A 22,893-nucleotide genomic window follows, 5' to 3' on the forward strand; every position below is an offset into this window, starting at 1 on the left:
TCAACTTTACACTATTTTATTTGGATGCATCACATATATTTTGTTAACGATTGAAAATAGGCTGTATTTAATAATATGGTGCAAAAAGGACAACACTTTTATTTCAGAGAATCTATGAACATCCTTTTCAGCAATATAGGCAGAAAAATTTAGAAATTATGATTTATATATTTTTAAAATATTTTAATTACAGTGGATAAAGGGAAGAAGATACAACTCTAGAGAATGATTGGATATTGCGGGAGCACAAGTTTTTTATTCATTAATATCATTGGTACAGGACTTTTTGTGACCCCCAGCAAAGGGGCACTGAAGTACTCTTGCATAAATGTAGGGTTTTCTTTGTGTTTTTAGGCTGCCTGTGCCCTGTTTTCCATGATGACCACTTTCTGCTCAGCAGGGATGGGTATAACCTTCCCATGCAGAGGAGCTCGGTATTTTCTCAAAAGATGTTCTGACAACTTGATCTCTCTCCTGAATCTCTGGACAGCTTTGTTTCTGGGGCCAGGGTTAGGTCCAGCCCTACTCCTCACTGACTATAGCATTGAGCCTTTTTATCCTAGCTGCTCTGCTCTAAAGCTACCAAAGAAATGTCTGGCACTAGCCATATTGTGGACTGTGGGAATTCTGAATTGTCAAAGTGTGAAAGAGGTGATTTGGCTTCAGACAGACAGCCTAGTGCTGAAAATGGCCCTACTCGGTCTTATTTCGTTACGCAGAGTGGTACTGCTGATGAAAGGAAGGAAGAGAATGTAGAAAGCTTTCAGAACTCTTTTGATACTGCGTTTCCAGAAGCCTTCCAGTTTATAGATGCTGTTTTCCAAAGATATTTTGCATTTTCAGGCAGAGGATATTTTACATTTATAGCAGGTAATTACCAATTCATTGAGAAAGAAAATCTCAAGTCATGACTTACTTCATGCAATGTGAAATGTACATCTTTTTAAAATATATTTTGAATTTTATTTTAAATACATGATGATTCAGTGTTTATTTTTCTTTCTTACTTTCTAAATTGAGTCAGAATATGGCAGTCTTGCACTTATCACCCAATCTTAATGTTTTCCCCCATTCATTCAAAAATGCTTGTTTTATTGAACGACTTCTTTTTTTCAGCTTTCTTTTCTGGGCCCACATTTATGGGATCTCCATGTTAATCTAGTTTCCTTTCTGTTAATGGATGAATTCTGGGGTTGTGGACATGTTCCTCAGGAGTGATCCAATGCCAGACTTTGTTTGTGTTGTGAGTGGGTGTGACACACTTATGCTCTGAAGTACTTTTAAAGAGAAGAGAATCATAAATATAATTGCCCAGAGGCTGGATTTAACACTCTTCCCTTCAATGTCAAGACAAAAGATTTCTTTCTTCATTTTTGAGATCAGTCTCTTCCTTTGAACCCTTCTTTTCCTCTCACCTCCTCAGGGAAATTCCCTATTTATTTCATTTTTTTCAACTTCAACCTTTTTACCAGTTCTTTTCCTTGACATTTCAACATGAAGTAGGTTCTAGTCTTAAGCACATATTTCTTTTAATCATAAGACCCCCTGAGTCACTGATGTGTCCCTTATGTATTAAATAATTTGGTCAGCAAATATTTTTTAAACACTGGATATTTTTGAAACCCTGTAGTAGTTCCTTGAGTAAGATATATTCTTTACCCTAAAGAGGCTAGTAGTCTAATGGAAAAGGCAATATCTAAATTTTGGTCTGACCTCTGCCACTTAATGAGCTGTGGCAAGTTTCGTCACCTCTCTGGACTTACTTTTTTTTTTCCTCCTTCATGTAAAAAACGGTCATTATGATTTAAAATCAGTATAATTCTGTGCTTATAAACAATGGCATGATAGAATTTAGTAAGTGGTAATAAGAGAACAATGTGATTACAGTGAGAATTCAGTAGATGGTAAGAACACCTTTGTTGTGTTATCAAAAGGTGGCAACTTTCATTGAGCTCAAAAAATTCCAGCAGCAGGAGCCTGGGTGGCTCAGTTGGTTAAGCATCTGTCTTCTGCTCAGGTCAAGATTCCAGGGTCCTGGGCTCCAGCTTCGGCATCGGGCTCCCTGCTCAGCTGGCAGGGAGACAGCTTCTCCCTCTGCCTGACGCTCCCCCTCCATGTGCTCTCTCTCTTTGTTGAATAAATAAAGACAATCTTAAACAAAAAAATTCCAGCAGTAAAATACTAGGAGTGAAGCCTGTGGAGACCAGAAATACTGCAGGACACAGCGTGTAACCTTGGGTGGTTGCAAAAATGGTCTCCATCTGATGAGTTGGTTTGTAGATAGGATTATTCAGGCAAGTATATAGAAAGAAGTAGAATAAAGTGGCATAGGGTTGGAGACTGGAGAAGGCAACTTTAAGGGGGTAGGTGGAGAAAGCAGATGCAATGACGAAACCAGAGGAGGTTGAGAGAATTATGAAAGAAAATCACTCTATGTTCCAAAAAAGAGGGTATGATCAACCTGGTGAAGGGCTTGAGAAGTTGAGGAGTGTGAGGACTGAGTAGAAGACGTTTCACTAAGTAAGAAGTCACTGGTGAACTCTGGACAGGAGAAGAAAGTCTGCATTGAGTTAAACAGTGAAATACTGTGATAAGAATGCTGTGAGATGAGATTACTTTTCTAAGCAGTTTGTGATTAAATGTACCACTGCAATTTGAGAGGCTAGCGTAATTAGCTTGACTTTCCCTCTCTCTCTCTCTCTCTCTCTCTCACTTCGTCACTCTCTCTTATAAGGCTAGAAGAGATGTCTCTGGCTTCTATTTTATTCATCTTGTTCCATTGCCAGAGATGTTTCACTGCTAGATAATTCTTCTCTGCTGAAAATAGATTCACAAAATTTACTAACCTTTAAACTATTGTAGAACTCTTTACAAGTGGCTGGCAGTAAACAAAAGCAGGAGAGACTTCAGTATTTCAGGACTGTTAATTTACTTAATAAGCTTTAAGTACAGTGAAGTTCCAAGTAACACTTTTAACTGTAAAATGGTGATATGTAGGCAGCTGACTTAGCATCTTGTAGGAACATCTATCTTCTAAGTTCAAGACCAAGGATATTCACTGTCTGGCTATTATAAACTTGAATTATGTTATGTTATGTTATATTATATTTCTTACTCTCTGTAAATCTAATACATAATAAGAAAGAGTAAAAAGCCCAGAGGAAAATGTAGTTAATCCTAAAAGTTGCTTTTTCCTTGTTCAAAACCTTTGACTAATAACCATAGTCATTAATAACTTATTAAGTGCTAGACATTTGATTGGAATTTTATTGTCATATTTTCTGTTCTCCCCATATACAGGTAAAGAAATTGAAACCTTAATAGTGAATAAATTGTCCAGAAGCCCACTAGTAAGTGCTTCAGACATCATTTAGCTGAGAACACTGAAATTTCTTACTCTTTAAGTGCTCAATCAGCTCATAGTGTACACCATGGGTAGTGCATTCTACCCGTGGGCAGATTCAGATAAAACAGATTTGACATATGTCAAAGCACAGATATTTATTAGTCAGGGGGATTAGTCTTTAAGTAACAGAAACCCACACACATTGGCTTATACCATAAAAGAACTTGCTGGAAGAATAATGTTGTATTTCAAGGAACACCTGAGCAACTAATCTTTAGGAGCAACAGGAGTTAGGGAAGCTCTATGACTTAAAAACTAGATTTATCAGCCACCTTTCTTTTTTGCTATGTTATGTTGCTTTTTTCCTCTCTCTTGGTGTTGTTGACATTTGGTTCAAATTCTTAAGAGGAATCTTCTTGTATACTGGCAGTGATTGGCTTTCAGTGAGACAGAGGTCTACACAGTTCTATTACCAGTAGCCAGGGCACAGGGTCACATTATATACACATGATTATAATGTTCAATTCTTTATGTCAGGGATAACTTTTATAGAATGGCAAAATTGGGGAAAACGGAGTGACAAATGGGACAATATTTGAGAATAAAACTATCTTAGAAAATCCATTACCTATGATGCTAAATCATGACCTCTTTTCTTTTTTGCACTTAATAGTGACATTAAGGGAAGGCAAAGAGCCTACAGGAGAAGAGAATTTATGACTGATTCTTTTACTCTTTTCATATATGCTATGAAAATGTATGCTATGATGGTTTTTGCTAGCCAAGGGGAGCTTCCTCTCTTATGTTCCCAGGAGAAGGTACGATGTTGTCGAGATCTGAAGGAACAGTAAGTGTCAGCTCAGCAACTAGGAAAGCAAAGAGCATTCCACATGGGTACAGGGGCCATGACACTTTTGAGAAACTGAAGAAAAGCCCATGGGCCTATGACACAGATAGATCATCAAATTATTATGTAATATTTTCTCAAAGACCTTTATCTCTTTTAATATTTACCACATGTTTACCATAGGGATATTTACCACAGTCACTATTATCGTTTTTATTTATATGATCATTTAATCCATGCATCTGTCTTCTTGAGGTTAAGCTTCCTGTTTGTTTTTGCTCACTATCATATTCTACTTCCCAAACTAAATGCTTTCTACCAAACAGCTGAGGCTGAAGACACAGGTAGGCCCCAAACCATACAGGGTTCTATGGGATCAGTTTTGATTTTCATTCTTGTGACTTTCTTCAGAAATGTTACCATCTCTAAGGAAAATGAAGAAAATTTCCCCCCTTTTCTGCATTTATCACCAAACTTAGAAAGGCAATAGCTGTGTAGTAGTTCACTAATATGTTTGTGTGTATGTGTTTTAGTAAGTGTGGTGGTGGCCTGGGTGCATTGGAGGAATCCAGCCCAATAATTAATGCATAAAGCAGTTTTAAAGATAAACTCAAGAAATAATTTTACTCATTGCTCTTTTATGTGTTATAGGGGAGCTGAAGAACCCAGAGAGACAATTCCAAGATGCATATTAACTGCATTACTTCTGGTGACTATCATTTATCTACTAGTTAGTATTTCCTACCTGACTATTCTGACACCCAGAGATATTCTCTCTTCAGGTTTGTATACAAGTGACTGAAGCAATAAATAATAGTAAAGACCATTTGGGTCATCAGTATCCCTTCACCAGTCAGACTGCTGTTTGTTCTTCACTATTTCATATACAGAATCAACTTGTAATTTTCAAAAAATAACGAAGGGGCCAAAGAGTATGATTTGGCTTAGGAAAGAGTTTTATAGTTAAGCATGATAATATGGAAAACCATATTTCTGGTGATACGGAAAAAATACATATATATAATGTTGACATATGATGCAGACTAGGTTCAAAATATTTGTATTCCTTTCATGATCTTTCCTCACCAGAGTGATACTCTGTAATCAGTGCTTGGTCTATTAAAACTTTTACCATGTTGATTTTCTAAATGTTCTACATGACATAAAGAATGATAAACTGGAAATGTGGGCTATCAGCAGTTAAAAGAGTAGATATTAATGGTAAATTGATGGCTATAATTAATAGTATTAATATGTAATATAATGTTGTTTCTTATAAATGACTCTAAAATTTATGGTGGCAAAGGGGCCCTGGACATAATGGAAATATGAAATAAACTTCTGAGATAAACCAGCATCCAGTACCATTAGGACTAATCTCTTTTGAGTAGCTATTACTGTTTTGGTAAATCTTTGAGGCACTGGAGGTAAATCTAAGAGAGGTTTAATATAAGAGTCCTAACACACTTTGCCTCCATTCTTGTGGAGCAAGAAGCTTCTGGCTGAGCAAGAAGCTGCCATATCCGTGGTATCAGTGTTGATTCACATGGTCTAGTGCACTTAGGGAACCATAAACTAGAAATGACCAAGATTCTGAGCATTTGTGGATCAAACCAAATGCTAAATTGCATCAGAGCAAGTAGTGATTTATTAACTACTTTGATTATGTAAAGAATAAATGAACAAAATTAATTATGGGTGTGGTCAGGACTGCTGATCAGCTGATCCTGATGTTATGATTCATTGAATCTGGCATCTGTTATGACTGCCAGTTCTCTGGTCATATTGGTTGTTAAAAACTATGATTATCTCGTCTGGTGTGTCCTAACAGTTGCAGCAATTTTTTGGGTGGTGCAATTGTTCCATACGTGTAGAAGACCCATGAAGTATTTTGACCATAATGCTTGTGATTAGTTTTTTTTTTTTAAGATTTTATTTATTTTTTTGACAGACAGAGATGACAACTAGGCAGAGAGGCAGGAAGAGAGAGGGGAGGGGAAGCAGGCTTCCTGCTGAGCAGAGAGCCTGATGCTGGACTTGATCCCAGGATCCTGGGATCATGACCTGTGCCGAAGGCAGAGGCTTTAACCCACTGAGCCACCCAGGTGCCCATGATTCGGTTTTTAATGCTTACTCTTCTAGGCATATAATCCTTAGACCATGGTTAGATTCTGAAATAATTTTCTTGGATTCAAATATCCATCTTTTATTGTATTAGGAATTTAAATTAAGAAAATAATGAGAGTGGGGGCTGGGGTGGTTCAGTTGGTTGAGCGTTTGCCTTGGCTCAGGTCATGATCCCACAGTCCCAGGAGTTCCTACAGGTGGGAAGTACAAGAGGCAAGTACTGCTATGTGGTCACAAGTGATAGCATTTCCTGTCCTGAAACATCAACTCAATTTGGTCATCAACAAATTCCATCCTTTCTACTTTACTTACTTTAAATTTTCTTTCAGTCTGCGTGAGGAGATTTGCGCTTTTTTTGTTTTGTTTTGTTTGTTTTTATTTTAATTTTTTTGTTTTCTTTACAGGAGAGCCCTTTAATTACAGAAAAGGAAATAAACAAAAACTTGGCAACATCAGGATATTATTGGAGGAAGGTGACCTTGATCCTCTGATGATCAGAATAGTCCTGGTGGACTAGCCATCACGTTAAAAGCTTTCCTTGCATTATCACATTTACTGCTCTCTGTAACACAAAAGGTGGATACTACTCTTATCCCCATTTTATAGACGAGGAAACTGGTTTAGAAAAGTTGTTACTTGCCCAATTGCACCTAGCATGAAGTAGAGCCAAGACTGAAATCTAGGCAGTTTCTTTAGAGTGTTTGCCTTTTAGCCCCTACAAACAAACATAAGAAATACATAATATAAGAAATTGAAGAAAGAACACAGGGGAGGGGCACCTGGGTGACTCAGTCGGTTAAGTGTCCTACTCTTAGTTACAGCTCTGGTCATGTGAGATGGAGCACTGCATCAGGCTCTGCACTCAGCCGGGTGTCTGGTTGGATTCTCTCTCTCTCTCTCCCTCCCCCTCTGCCTCTTCCCCTGCTTGCTCTTTTTCTCTCTCTCTCTCAAATAAGTAAATAAAATCTTAAAAAAAAATAGGGGAAAAAAAGCAACCATCAACGTTGGTTGACTTAAAACCATCTTTCCTGTCTAGTCCTCACTTCTACTTTTTCCATCCAGCCATCCCCTAACAGTATCAGTTATTGAGAAGCAACTACATTTTAAGTATCTTATTAGGTATTCTGGGTGCAGAAAGGAATAAGATGTGGCTCCTGGCTTTAGGCAGGGTATAATCTATTTGGACAGTCAGGTGAACCAAAAATCATAACATGATTATTGCCATGTGGTGACCTCCAGAAAGTGTTCAGAAAATACATGGGGAAGGAGGAATCATCTTGTTATTTTTCCTCTGATCCTCAGTTTCTTCAGATCTAAAAATGGTAATAAATAATGCTTACCTCCTAGAAATGTGGAATGTATTAAACAAGCTAAAACGTGCAAACAATCCAGAGTCTCACATTGATAGTTATTATGATTTATATAATTATTCGATACACATTTGCATCAAAAAGAATGGCAAGGGCAACCATAAGTAAAAGTAGTTAATGTTTGTCATGAATCCCATATGAATGCTCTTTTCTTTCCCTTCAGTTATTTGATCATTGATATTGAGCTGTGAGATGACAAATTATCTTTCTCAGAGGTGTTTTACAAATTAAGAGGGGATTATTATTATTATTCTTTTTAATATAAGCTCTACACCCAACATGGAGCTTGAACTTACAACCCCAAGACCAAGGGTCTCATGCTCTACTGACTGAGCCAGCCAGGTGCCCCAAGAGGAAATTCTTAATAAATTCCCAAGGGAATGACCTTCTAATCAAAGGGTTTCATAAATATGAATATAGCTATATTTGGGGGTATAGACTCAAATCTATTTATTAAAGATGTATCAAAAGTGACTGCCTATTGAAATTTCTTCCTAGGTTGCGTAGTGTTTGGTGCAGGACACTTATCAATCCTAGGGCAGAGCAGGTAAGAACAGGACTTCAAGTTTTTTGGCTAAAACAAAAACAAAAGCAAAAATCCGCCCAAAATAGGGAGAATTGCCTCGGCTAAAGTTTTTTTTTTTTTTTTAATTTTTTACATAGACTGAGCCTATAAAGTTATAATATTTGCCTGTCACTATCTGCCTGAATAACAGAGGGTTTGAGGATGTTCTGTGTTTTTGACATGAATTTCCTACAGCCTAGATATTTCCCCAGGAAAATTATAACTTTCTTGGAGCCCTAGGAACTCCATCTTAAGGAATTCATTCCATCTAGATCAGAAGATGGTTCTCTTACAACCAAATGATCATGACTATTTCTACTCATGAACAGTCAAAACACTTAGATGTTCAATCCTTCAACCAATAATACCCTGAAAATGAAAGTCTTCAACATTCTACTAAGCCAGATTTATCTACACTCAGATAATTTAACCCATTTTCTATCACTAGTTTTTATCTTATTTTTGTTTGTAGAAGTATGCAGATACATTATATGGGTTTTCATATCTTATTGTTTGAATTTTGCCCTTTTTTCAGGTGTCCTTTCCATTACCATTGATAACAATCACCATCAGCCTATGTTTTGCTTTGATCCCTTTGGTGAAGTCTCCACATATACATTATGTCTATATGTGTCTCTTTGTTCTCAGCCTCAATTTAAAATATATTAAAGGTATGTAAAACTTCTGTTTTATATATTTTATATATTATACATATTATATATATATATATATATTTTTTAAATTGAGGCTGATTTGGTTTGAGAAGATGACATGCTATTTACAATTGCAGTTTAATATTTGCACCCCTGATGTGTCTGAAGAACAGATGTCAGAAGTAGAAACTGTTAAAGAAAATAGCCTTTTAAACATGCCAAGTTAAATAAAAAAAAGATCAAGCACATGATAGAACATTAATGATGAAATACCCATGGTAACTTTCTTTCTTCAAAGAAATAGTGTATAAAGAGGTGCCCATGATAATACCTAGCTTTAAAAACCATGCAGAAATCGTTGTATAACTAAAGCTCTGTTTTGGTTTGCATTGGTTGATACGTTGGTATTTTTCCCTCTTCCATTTTCTTTTTTCTACACCCCAACCTTTTACTACTGAATTTGTGGTGACTTTGTGATAAAATTTAGCAATTAAAATAAAAAAGCATTCTCTTTATCATACTTGAGTCCTTCTATTGGTGCTGATTTGAAGATTAAAAAAAATAACACCATTTGTCTTATCAGCTGCTCCCTACTAGTAGTATTTTTTCAAACTAAAAGCTATTTTGAAGCATGGGTTTTAGGTTATTTTCCTTCATATTCCTTCCTCTGAATACCGAGGAGCCTTTACTATGTCTTCAACAGCAACCCTGAAATCATGACCTGAGCCAAAACCAAGAGTCAGAAGCTTAACCAACTGTGCCACCCTTCCAAAGTTTTTCTTAATAAGAAGCTGAAATGTGATTTCTCCTATCAAGTGAAATCCCCTTTCACATTACATCTTTTTAAGTATTGGTGATAGCTATCTCATGGATCTGAGTCTTCCCTTTTCCAGATTTATATGCCAACCCCCCACGCCCAGTATTCAAGAATTCCTGCTTTTGAAAGCCTTGATTCCGTCACTCCTCCCAGATAGGATCTTTTTATGTTAAGAAATCCTTAATTCTTTATGTTGTAAACAATGTAGACTTCCTAAATATGGTCTGATTATGGCAGGGTAGAACACAGCTATCATGTCCTTGTTCTAGATGTTAGAGTTTTGTTCTCAGTTTTGGCACCAAAGTCTTTCCTATAAATTATGGCTTGAGACATACCTGCTCTAAGACTGTGTGGAATAGATACCCCTGTGCAAGTCTGTCAGGTCAATAAAAATTCTCAGGGAAACTTTTGTTTCACAACAGGTGACAAGAAATTGGTTGATGATAGCAAAAGCCAGGGTTTAAAGATTTGTCTTTTAAGGAAAATTGTAGCATGAATTTTATATAGTTTATATATATATACTATATATGTTATATAAACATTATACATATATGTTTATATATAGAAAATAAGGCCTTCTAGAATGTTTGTATAGCAAACCTTCTGCTTTCCGATTCCTTTTGTACCACTCCTGACCATGAGTGCTTTACTTTCCTGTCATATTTACTTTAAGTGGAGTCTGTCTTGAAGCCACTCTGTCAAGAATTCCTTTGACGACATTAGGCAAGGGGCTTATTTGCTACACTCTGAAGGGCAGTTAATGACACTTACCCATTTAACCCAAGTGTACTGTGGAAATTAATAAGTTGTGTATGACTGTACTTTGAAGTTTAAAAGTGATCTCGTCTCTATTGTGTAATTAGGGCCTTTGAGATATTAACTCTTGCTTGCATCATGAAATTGGCAAAGCAGATGACATTTGAGGAATTTTCACTTCCTTTCTAGCCAGAGCAGGTTTAGAATAGCTCTAAGAGAGTGTATTAGTTTCCTAGGGTTGGTTGCCATAACAAACTATCACAAATGTGGTGGCTTAAAAAAACGGAAACTTGGGGCGCCTGGGTGGCTCAGTGGGTTAAGCCTCTGCCTTCCGCTCAGGTCATGATCTCAGGGTCCTGGGATCGAGCCCCGCATCGGGCTCCCTGCTCAGCGGGGAGCCTGCTTCCTCCTCTCTCTCTGCCTGCCTCTCTGCCTACCGTGATCTCTCTCTGTCTGTCAAATAAATAAAATCTTTAAAAAAACAAACAAACAAACAAACAAAAAACCAGAAACTTGTTCTCTCACAATTTTGGAGGCTAGAAGTCCAAAATCAAGGTGTTGGTAAGATTGGTTCTTTTTGGAGGCCCTCAGGGAGGATCTGATCCATGCCTTTCTCCTAGCTCCTAGTGGTGGCTGGATTCCTTTGCTTTCCTTGGCTTTTAGCTGCATTACTCCAGTGTCTGCCTCTGTCTTCTCCCCTGTGTCTCTCTGTGTGTCAAATCTCCTTCTCCTTTCTCTTATAAGGGCACTCACTCTAAATCCAGGACGATTTCATCTTGAGGCTCTTAATTCCACAAAGACCCTTATTCCAAATTAGATCCCATTCTGACGTTCCAAGCGGGTATTTTTTAGGGGAGCTGCTATTCAAGCTACTAAGCTAGGTCTTCCTACTTATCAAATTCAATTCCCTATTTGTGTGGTAACATCTTACAGCCATATAGGCTGATTCATGTAGGCCACCTTATTTTTACTTCTTTCTGTGGGGGCAAATTCATCCACATGCTAGAGTTGGAACTAAAATATATAATCAGGAAGAATCTCAAACTCCGTGTCAGGATGTAGTACTGTGACCCTCCATGTTAGCAACGTGTCCTGAAAGGACAGAATCAGTATTTCAAAAGAGACCATAAACTAGACTTGAAGATCATAGCCAGGTAATCTCTAGAGCTGGATTATTATGATCCTGAAGAGACCCTAGCAGACAAAGAGAGTACCCTGGGAATTCTTGACAAGCAAGAATCTTGATGTTGCTATTTATGCCACATTTTGTTGTCTAGGCTAATGATGTGGTTGTAAAGAAAATAATTGTGCTTCAGTGGCTCTGTTCATGTCTTTCCATTAGGCCTAGAAGATGGGATTCTTGGAGATGTTATCTTTTGTTCAATTTGTTTAAGTGTCAACTCTATGCCAATGGCTTAGGCATGTTGGGATATTTCCCAGCATATAGCTATGTGCTCATTTAGAAGCATGGAAAACAAACTACCTGAATATAGAGAAGTCACACAGTAAATTTGTAGGGACTAAAGCTTCAGCCTTATGTTTCTGTGTAAGGTACTTCCATAACTTTGAGATGAGAGAAAAAACTAAGCTTTCCTTTATTTTCACCTGGGGTGTTAAGCCTTTGATGAGACTTTTCAATATAGAAAATACTCTCTTTTGGTTTTGGGGAAATTTTCTTGAATCATTTCATTGCTAAGTTCCTTTTTTCTATTTATGTTGTTTTCTTTTTCCAGCATTTTTATTACTTTGATGTTGGAACTCCTGGACTGGTCTTAGGATATTATCTTTTCTTTCCTATTTTTAATCTATGTTTTTGTTCCTATTCTCTGGAGATTTTTTTTCATGCTTCCCTCTTCCTTCATCCTAATTATTATATTTTTAATTTCCAAGGTTTCATTTGTGTTTCTTTTTAATAACATACTGTTTTTGGCTCATAGATTCAATATTTGCACTTGTATTTCTATTGTCCATATTGAATTAGAGCTTTTCTCAGATGCCTTGTATGCTTTAACTGTCTCCTTATGATTAATGAGCCAAAAAGTTGATGGGAATTCTGAATGTATGCATGAAGTCTACAAAATTAAAAACTGACTATTGTAGTTCCTCTTTATTCATAGTTTCATTTTCTGCGGCTTCAGTTACCTGCAGTCAACTGTGGTCTGGAAGCAGGTGCCTCTCCTATATCTTGTTAGAAGGTCAGTAGTGGCCTGACATAAAGTCCCAATGTCTATATCACTGACCTCTCACTTCATCTCATCACGTAGGCATTTTATCTTCTCACATCAAAAGAATGGTGTGATAATACAATAAGATACTTTAAGAAAGAGAGAAAGAGGGACCACATTCACATAACTTTTATTACAGTTTATTGTTAAAATCATTCCATTTTATTACCAGTTTCTGTTGTTAATCCCTTACTATGCTGAATTTATAGATTAAACTTTATCATACTTAGGTGTACATAGGAAAAAACAGTATACGTAGAGTTTGGTTCTATCTTCGGTTTCAGGCAGCCAGTGGGAGTCTTGGAATGAATAATCCATGGGTTAGGAATGACTACTGTATGTGGTGATATGGGTGGGCTAATTGTTAAGGACCCCCCTCCCCCAAGATAAAATCTGTATATCTGTCGTCTTGGGCTGGTCAGCTTCCTGAGAGAAATCTTCTAATCTTCTCGCTAAAGGGCACCTGAGTTGAAAATTAGAAGAACCATGAGAAACAGATAGAACCCTCATATTGATGGGGCGCCTGGGTGGCTTAGTGGGTTAAGCCACTGCCTTCAGCTCAGGTCATGATCTCCAGGTCCTGGGATCGAGCCCCACATCGGGCTCTCTGCTCGGCAAGGAGCCTGCTTCCTCCTCTCTCTCTGCCTGCCTCTCTGCCTCCTTGTGGTCTCTGTCTGTCAAATAAATAAAATCTTAAAAAAAAAAAAAAAAAGAACCCTCATATTGTTAACCTGAAAATTTAACCATTCCTGAAACTGCTTGTCTGTAACTTCTTGCTTTGTGACTTAATTGCTTATGATTTAAGACACTTTTACCAGTTTTCTACTTTAAGCTAAAAGCATTTTAACTGGCAGGGTGCCTGGATGGCACAGTCGGTTAAATCTCCAACTCTTGCTTTAGGCTCAGGTCATGATCTCAGGGTCCTGGGATCAAGCCATGTCAGGCTCCTTGCTCAGTGCAGGGTCTGCTTAGGATTCTCTCTCCCCTTCCCACTGCCCTTCCCCCACCACACTCTCTCTCTCTCTCAAATAAATAAATAAATCTTTAAAAAATATATTTCAGCTGGCAAGAGTGGTAGAATGCAGGGTGTTTGGTAGTGGTCGCTAAGTGATGAGAGATGTAATCAATCTCTTTAAGCCTGTTTTATCATTTACAAATTGGAGTTAAACTTACCATGTAGGTTTGTATGGGAATTATATTAAAAATAAGATAAAGTATTTTTCTCAGTAACTGGCATATAGCAAACTCTAAATAAATAGTGGTTAACACTTTTAAATTAATTAAGACCTCTACCTTTTTTCACTTTAAAAAACTGTCTTACTAATAATACTCATGATTTGGCCTAATGAGACTATGCTAATTGGAGGCAGGCATAGCCTTATATATAAGTATTTTCATGTTCATATGTGGCATATGGTAAATTTTCTATAAAATTTATAAAACAAAAGAACACAGTAGATATGTAATACATTTTATTAGAGGAACAAATAAATGAATAAATGAGTAAGTGAACAAATATTGATATCAATAGAAAAATATTAACTCTCCGTAGAAGTTTGCATTGTGCCATTTACTGCAAATTAAGTAGTCCATTGCATCATGGGAAATTATCCTGGAGCTCCTCCTGAGAAATCTCTTTGAACTGCATTAAGGACAGACCTTGTCTCTCACCCTATCTGGGATTTTATCTGAAAATCTTACAGGCTTGAATAGTATCAAATTTCAATTTATGTAATATGCATTTAGCATTTTGCCATAAACAGAACTCATTAAAACAAATTGAGTGCATCACAGAAATTTCTACAGAACAAGGTGTTCTTTATAAAAGCCTGTGGCCTTTATAATTCTCTTCCTCTTCTGAATTGATGGGCTCATTCTGGGCAGCAACCAGAGTTCCAACTTGAATTTTATCATCTGTTGGTCTCAATCTTATCACAGCAGTCTGTACTTTTAAAAGACATACATAAAATTGAGAGATAATATTATTTTCTTTTGCTTACAGGAAACACACATTGTGTTTCTTACTGAAAAATTCTGGCTCACATAACTCTTGATGTCACAACTGAACTCAAAGCCCATTCTTGTTTTGGAATTTTTAAAAAGCTTGATGCAAGCTGTGCAGAAATCATAATTTAAGAAGTAAGAGCTCAAGACTTTGTGATGTTTTGATGCTGGTTCAATAGCATCCAAGTTACCTCAGGTCAATATAAAGGAAATGACCTAAACCAATGATTAAATTTGTGTAAAATCTGCTGGAAACAAGTAAATGATTTATGTCTAAATATTTTATGAGCCTAAAGGCATAATCTGAGACTTTCAGTTTTGAAAAGCCAAAGCCATCGAAGAATTAATGCCGTAGTTTCTTTGGTCACTCTTCTGGAAAGCCATCGAAAGATTATGGGCACACATCTGTGGTTGAGAGAAAAAAGCCACTAATGGGACAGTGCCATATGCTTTCTTCATCTTGTATATGAGCTGAAAAATGGCCTTTGTGGAGTCTCATGGGATGAGTAGTCTTCAAACCCCAGTCAGTGGAAAACACAGCTTGTAGTCTGATGAGGGAAAATGTTTATTCACAAACTGGTGAATCAGTAATGACAGGAGGGATGGTGTGGTGGATTTAGTTAGACGCTGACTACATTGAGGAGATTTTAGCTATGGTACAACTAGTAAAATGATGGCTTGGATTCCAGTGTGAGAGAATATTCAGTCAGAGTTTTAAAATTAGAGTATAGAAAAAGTCTGAGAATGACAATTATCACTCTTCATATTGGAGGTGGAGATTTTGTTGGCAGATTCACATTGATGGTGGAGGTGTGTCTGACCATATTCCATCCTCATAGCATTGTTGTGAGCCTTGAATAAAACTATGCATGTAAGTTGCAGAACCTATAATAAGTACCCCACAAATGTTTATATATATATATGCAGCAAAAATAGTCATTCTACAGATGCAAATTATTTAGATTATTTTTTAAAAATTTAAATTATTTATTTTTTAATTTTTTTGTTTATTTATTTGACAGAGACAGACAGTGAGAGAGGGAACACAAGCAGGGGGAGTGGGAGAGGGAGAAGCAGGCTCCTTGTAGAGCAGGGAGCCTAATGCAGGGCTTGATCCCAGGACCCTGGGATCATGACCTGAGCCGAAGGCAGAGGCTTAACAACTGAGCCACCCAGACGCCCCTATTTAAATGATTTTTAGACGCTACTCCAGATCAGGCACCTATGAAATGAGCAAGTCAGCCATTCGATCTCAGACATCCATGTTCTACTGATTCTTATTTTTATAGCAAGATAGAATGGATGAAAGAATTTCTGACATTTTGGGAGAGAATTACCTTTCATTCCACAAGTGTCAAGGCTCCTTAAAACAGCAGTAGGCAATTTCAGCAAAGTTGAAAGCGATAATGCTGATTACTAGAACCAGAGCTCATTGCCAAAGTGTGTCTGAGATCCTGCAGAAGTTACCTGCCAGTCTCACCTGTCTCAAAACCTCTCCTCTCTCTCCCTTCCCACTACGTCTTGCCAACTTTCTATTGCCAACTTTTTATTTCTATTACCAATGCTTGGCAACTTGAGAAAAAAGTTAAGTATATTAAAGAACACAATCAAGCTATGTATTCTTTTCAAACTTTGAAGGGGTACAGAAAATCAGAAAGAAGAGAAAAACTTGTAAAGCTAGTGAAAGGGCAAAGGAAGATATGAACCCATCTTCAGAAATATGACTATAATTAGCATAGCACACACACAAAAGCATTCTCTAGCTCTTAGGTCAGTGAAAGACATTTTCTGGAAAGTGTCTAAAGTTAAGTCTTTTAAGGATTCATTTATAATTTATATTTTCTTCTTATTTCTTCTATTTCTCAACTTACTTTCTTGGTAGTGAAAATTACTTCCAAATGTGTGAGTTTCTTTCAAAAGTTGGAGATAGAGAGGATATCAGATGGAGAGGATAAAATGTCAACATGTCCCAAAGTTTCGTGTGGGTTGATCCAATCTCAAAGGAGTTTTTTCAATACAGTATAAAATTGTTATCTAACTGTACTCTAATATTTTCATGTTCCTACTTGAGCTGTTGTACTAGAATCTTTTACTGGTATTTCAAACTCGGGATGTATAAAATTGAACATCTTCCCTACCAAATCCGCTCTACTTTTACTTCTTAGTAGGCAGCGTCAATATCTTCTCAGCAATGTAGACTCATACTTAAGGGTCATCTTTGAGTCCTCCTTTCCCTCACTTCCCTGTATTTAATTGATCGTCTACATTCTATTAATTTTACCTTGACGGTGTTTCTCACATGATTGCTTTTCTCCTTTCCATTGCTGCATCTATTTTTCTAGCACAAGCCTTTAACTTCTGACCATCGATTATGGGGTTTTTCCAACACCAACAACCAATGTCTTTTTTTTTTTTTCCTTTTTTTCTAGCAGTTTCTGCAATATTCTTCTGTGTTGTCATAGAAAAATATCTGGTCTTTGTCCCCCGTTCTTGGCATTCTTCCTAAACACTTGGAATTTCCTGTGTGATAGGGTGATAGGAGCTTCTTTTGTTCTAACAAGGTGACTCTTGGTGGGACCCTAGGTAGCTTAGGGATGGGGGCTAGTCATTGGAAACACCAAGTCTTAATTAGAATCACAGACCTTTCAGCCTCACCTTCCCAATCTCTGGTGAGGGGAGAGGGACAGGCGATTAAGTTAATCACTAATGGCCAATGAATTACTCAATTGTGCCTATGTAATAATGAAACCTCCATAGAAACCCCCACGTGATGGAGTTCAGAGAGTTTATAGGTTGGTGCCACCCTCCTGACATAAACTATGTCAGGAGGGTGGCACTCTGTATCTCTAGGGTAACAGAAGCTCCTGGGAGCAGGACCCTTCCAGACCTTGCCCTATGTGTCTCTTTATCTAGCTATTCATTTATATCCTTTAAAATGCCCTTAATAATACACCAGTAAATATAAGTAAAGTATGTTTCTGAGTTCTACTAGCAAATTATCAAACCTGAAGAGGGGTAATGGGAACCATAGTTTTGTAGCCTGTCAGTCACAAATAAAGAGCCTGTCAGGCTCAGGATTTGTGATTAGCATCTGAAGTAGGGGACAGTCTTGTGGGACTGAACCTTTAACCTGTGGAGTCTGCATTAACTTCAGTTAAGTATCAGTATTAAGAATCAGACTATGGGGGGCGCCTGGGTGGCTCAGTGGGTTGGGCCGCTGCCTTCGGCTCAGGTCATGATCTCAGGGTCCTGGGATCGAGTCCCGCATCGGGCTCTCTGCTCGGCAGGGAGCCTGCTTCCCTTCCTCTCTCTCTGCCTGCCTCTCTGCCTACTTGTGATCTCTGTCTGTCAAATAAATAAATAAAATCTTAAAAAAAAAAAAAAGAATCAGACTATGGACTCTGAAAAACAATCTGAGAGTTTTGAAGGGGCAGAGGGGTGGGAGGTTGGGGGAGCCAGGTGGTGGGTATTATGGAGGGCACGTATTGCATGGAGCACTGGGGTGTGGTGCATAAACAATGAATTCTGTTACGCTGAAAAGAAATAAAAAAAAAAGAATTAGTATTGAATTGAATTGTTGAACACCCACTTGGTGTTCAGAGAATCAGATAATTAATTGACTGTTTCATGTTTCGGAAAGCACGCTCGAGTTGGTTCCTGAAGTGTCCTTACCTTTTAATTAATTTTTCAGCATCTAGTTGCGTTCTTTTTCAGTATATCTTCCTCAGTGGTATTAATTTATCTTCCCGAAGTAGAGCTATAAACATGTCCTTCCCTTGTTCAAAAATCCCACAGAATCTATCCTAAAAAAATTTGTGTAATGTTTAAAGTTCTTCCATGACACTTAGATATGGTTCTGATCTTTATTTTTTTTTTAAGGTTTTATTTATTTATTTGTCAGAGGGAGAGAGACTGAGCAAGCAGGGGCAGAGGCAGGCAGAGGGAGAAGCAGGCTCCCTGCTGGGCAAGGAACCCATTGCAGTACTCAGTCCTAGGATCCTGGGATCATGACCTAAGCTGAAGGCCAAGGCTTAACCAAGGGTGCCACCCAGGTATCCATGGTTCTGATCTTTAAAATTTGCATCATTTATTGAGCTTCCATGTCAAGAACAGGTGGAGGATTCACCTGTGTTACCTTTTGTTCTCATTATTAGGTCAGCATGGTAAGACTCTACCAACAATTCTCCTACTCCTTGTCTTTGCGGGGTGGGTAGGTATATTCTGGTTATTGGGAAGATACAGTTGGTCATGGAAGCCTCTCATGATGAATAAATGCAAGAAAGTTTTGAAATGCAACCAAGGAGAGAAGAAGCTCTTTAACACAAGGACTTGAAGTTATGCTAGTTGGAGAGACAGGAATCTCTTTGGGAGCTGCAGGGATGCTATCTAATTTGTTTCATGTGCTTGAGGACAACCAAAGGAAAACAAACCAAAGACCCAAACTCCAGCTCACATTGGAAGATTATCCTCCTTTCCTCCCCGATCCCGAGACTTGAAGCTTCCTCTTCTTGCCTTCCCAGCAGTGAAAACCAAGGGCAGGAAGGAAATGACTATGATTTACAACTTATACTGGAAGAAAACAAAATTTCCCAGGTGCTAAAGAAACTTATGAATAGCTAACTGCTGGGGAAATTGCAGTGCTCAGGAAGTGGGGAAGGGGGAGAGAGCAATATGATGAAGAAAGTGATAGGAGAGAGAGGGTAAGGACAGGGCAATCTCCTAACTTAGGAAGCATTCATTTGGGGACATCCTGAAGAGCTAGGCAGCTCAATTCTATATTGTTTTCTATTTACTGTGGTAAAATATACATGACATAAAATATACATGACATAAAATTTACCATGGTAATTATTTTAAAAATGTATAGTTCTGAAGCATAAGTACATTTCACACTGTTTGCAACCATTACCACCATCTACCTCCAGATTTTTTTCATCTTTCCCAAAGACTCTGTACCTATTAAACACTAGCTCCCATTTCTGCCAACGCCCAGCTCCTGAAATCATTTTTTCTTTGTGTCGCTATGATTTTGACTTCTCTAGTTACCCCATGTGAGCGGAATCACATAATATTTGTCCTTTTGTGACTGGATTATTTCACTTAGCATAATGTCTTCAAGGTTCATCCATGTTGTAGCTTGTGTCTAAATTTCTTTCCTTTTTAAGACTGAATAATATTTTATTATATGTATGTGCCATATTTTGTTTATCCATTCATCTGTGGATGGACATTTGGTCAACTCTTTATTTTTATAAGATAACTAGAATAGATTGTGAAATACCACCCCTCTCCCTAAGTCTGTGTCATTTGGATTTTATCCCTGGAACCTTGTGCATAGTAGACAGGGCTTCTTGAACTTGGCTTGGAATTTTCTCTGTGGGGTAATAGAAACTCCTCACTATGCCCAGAGGCCAATTGAATAGCAGGGTACTGGGACTCTTCCATTTTTGTGTGAGAAAGCTGAGCTAGAAAAAAAAAAAATGCCAAATCTCTGACCCATCTTCTCCTTCCCCAGCTTCCCTATCCCCCAGACTTGCCACGCTAAGGCCAGAAGTGAGGACCTCAAGACTCAGATGCAACTATTTAACAGAAGATCCTGAAGCTCTCAACACCAGAGTTAGTAAGTGACCGAGTCAAGAGTTGAACTGAAATCTGTCTGTGTCAACACTCATAATATTTCCATCATGGTATTACTTTTACCTTGAGGTGGCCAGACTGTAACATTAGAGAGGGGGTGTCTGGGCCTGGAAAGAGAGGTGACACTGATGGCAGGTGTGTGTGTGTGAAATGCACAAGGATTGGGATGTGCTGTATATACAGATGGCAGCACTTCTGACTTTTAAGTGTTCAGGCTGCTGCTGCTTTCGCATTTCTCCCTCTGACGTATTTTTATCTTAATCTTAAAAGTCATTATGTGAACATGTTACCTTAAAAACCACGAAACAGTATGAATTATGGAGGGATGCCCAAAGGAAACAATTGCTCTTTCTCTCCTGCCTCGTCTCCCTTCTTGGCTTTCATTTTACAACTCCTCTATGTACGCCCCTGCTCTGATTAAACTGACCTGGTTGCTCTTCCTTCAACATTCAGTTTATTTTCTCTGTGTCCATGTATTTGTTTATAATATCCCTACCTGGAATGCTTTCCTTTATTTCTTTGTCATCAGAATACACTGGCCTGAATCCTTGCTTGAAATCTTTGCTCCAAGTAAAAATAATCTTTCTAATGAATACACAATTCTTATAGGGAATTTCCTAAATTCTGACATGTGTTATGGATATAGTACATATGTATATTTTCTCGCTTCAGACTATAAGCTTCTCGGGACAGGGATGTATTTCACTGTTAAGGTATACTTCTCAAAATAGTGAAATCATGACCTATATACCATTGAAAAAGGAACATGTAGAAAAATTATTTAGGTCATTAATGAGAGAACCAGGAAGATGTTAAAAGTGTTTCAAATAAGAATTCGATTTACAGAGATTTAGGTTCGCCACAGAATAAAACTAATTTGCACTGGCAGGAACAGAAGTAATTTACATTGTTTATCAGTTTTCTACATCTTTGCTTCTGTCTTCCTTGAGTTGCAAAATACTAGTCAACCAAAGAGAGTCAAAGGCCATATGTCTATACAATCAGATAACCCCTAGAGGGTCTTCCTTCTAATACCCAGGGCTCCCCTGAAAGGACACCCAGTAGTACCTTCTGGCCATCTCCAAGTCCTTGATAAATTTTCCTCATATTATCCATCTTCATTTCTTATAAAACGCCAAGAACCAGGGCCTTGTAAAGACTATACTAGAAAACAATAAATCATTGAATAAATGTGATTATGGCAGTGTAGTAAATATAAAACAAATTAGAAATGTGGGAAAAAAGCTCCACGATTAGATAACTCCTAGAAGTATATTTATTATATTTTCTAATAAACCTAGGCCATCTATTGAATTCGAAACTTTAAAGTTTAACTTATCAGGCCTTTAACTTTAGAATGATTTTTAGTAGTATTTGAAAACTCTTAGTTTGAAAACAGAGTGGGAAAACCCAACCCATCTGGTTTTAATTAGCTCAGCCAGGGTATATTGAATTATGATGGTCAATGAAAATTAACACTGATTTTTACAAAATAAAATAAATCATGCTCTGAGCATTTGCAAAATATCTTGTTTTGATCGTTATAACCTTAAACAACCTAGTTCTCTGAAAAGTTTCAGTAAATAAGCTTCTCTAATGTTAACTTACTTGAGGCTTCTCAAAAATATCTGGTCACAGGAAGTCTTTTAATTGTCCTACTTATTAAAACAAAATGGTACACAATTTGGAAAGCCTACACATAAAATAATAAATGAAAAAAATTTTGTCCTAGAAAGTATAAAACCAAGATGATTCTCTTATTTTAGGAATATTCATAGGCCTACTGTTTGCCAGGCAAAACCTTTTTAAGACTTCAAATGTATTCTGAGGGTAGAAATGGGAAGTAATTGAATAAATAGGAGGCTATAGTATCATGCCCCATTCCAACATGATTAATCCTCTCTCCGCAGTGTTGCTTTCCTGGTACCTGGAGAAAATGCCATGAGTCAGTGTGGAATTTATATGGTACAGTTTCAGCTGTGACTAAAGACAGAGGTACCAAAGAGACCAGGTCAGCATTATGCTTTGTGTAGGACCAAACTTATTTCTGTAATTAGTCCAGCTAAAAGTTACTTAATTCATGAGAAGAGAATCTAAGTTTATTGGCTTAAAGCTTAAGAGGAAAATTCAGATTAACTGGCTAAAGTTTTTTTTTTTTTTTTTTTTTAAACTGGCTAAAGTTTTAAGAAACGTCTCACAACTGACTTCTGCCAAATAGTGGGTAGAAACGCAGATCTGGTCAGACATGAAAGTGGCAATTCCTCTGTGCAACTTGGTTCACATTTCTCTGAGTGTTACCAGTGATGGCACTGCACTGATCTATCCATCTAACTAAACATTTAGGAGCCAGAGAACTTTCCAAGGAGCTGGGGCTGTGTGTCACCTTCGCAAATGGTAGTCCCAGGAGTTGTTTCTAATTGATGGTGGTGGTGAGGGTTGGGGAGCTGCTCCCGCCTGAGGCTAGTGAACCCATTTCCAAACAGTGGAGGGGCTGCAGGCGTGGCCCTAAGTACAGCTTATTGTAAGAAACCTTGGGAAAAGTCTTG

General features: G+C 37.7%; 1 protein-coding gene and 1 pseudogene across 1 annotated transcript; both read left to right on the top strand.

Annotated features, from left to right (window-relative positions):
• The window catches only part of LOC125097255 (40S ribosomal protein SA-like), a 100,409-nt pseudogene extending 80,079 nt beyond the window's left edge, over window positions 1–20,330 (top strand).
• Window positions 187–20,310, top strand: SLC7A13 (solute carrier family 7 member 13; the record flags this gene model as incomplete). The annotated part of the gene is given in 6 exon segments (XM_053447835.1): window positions 187–742; window positions 745–870; window positions 4,159–4,164; window positions 4,850–4,975; window positions 8,189–8,237; window positions 20,226–20,310. Coding segments are annotated over 6 exon segments (948 nt in total), but the record flags the coding sequence as incomplete, so codon positions are not given.
• Window positions 20,331–22,893: the final 2,563 nt, after the last annotated feature.

Source organism: Lutra lutra, chromosome 4 (assembly GCF_902655055.1).
Source record: "Lutra lutra chromosome 4, mLutLut1.2, whole genome shotgun sequence".
Classification (NCBI taxonomy): Eukaryota; Metazoa; Chordata; class Mammalia; order Carnivora; family Mustelidae; genus Lutra; species Lutra lutra.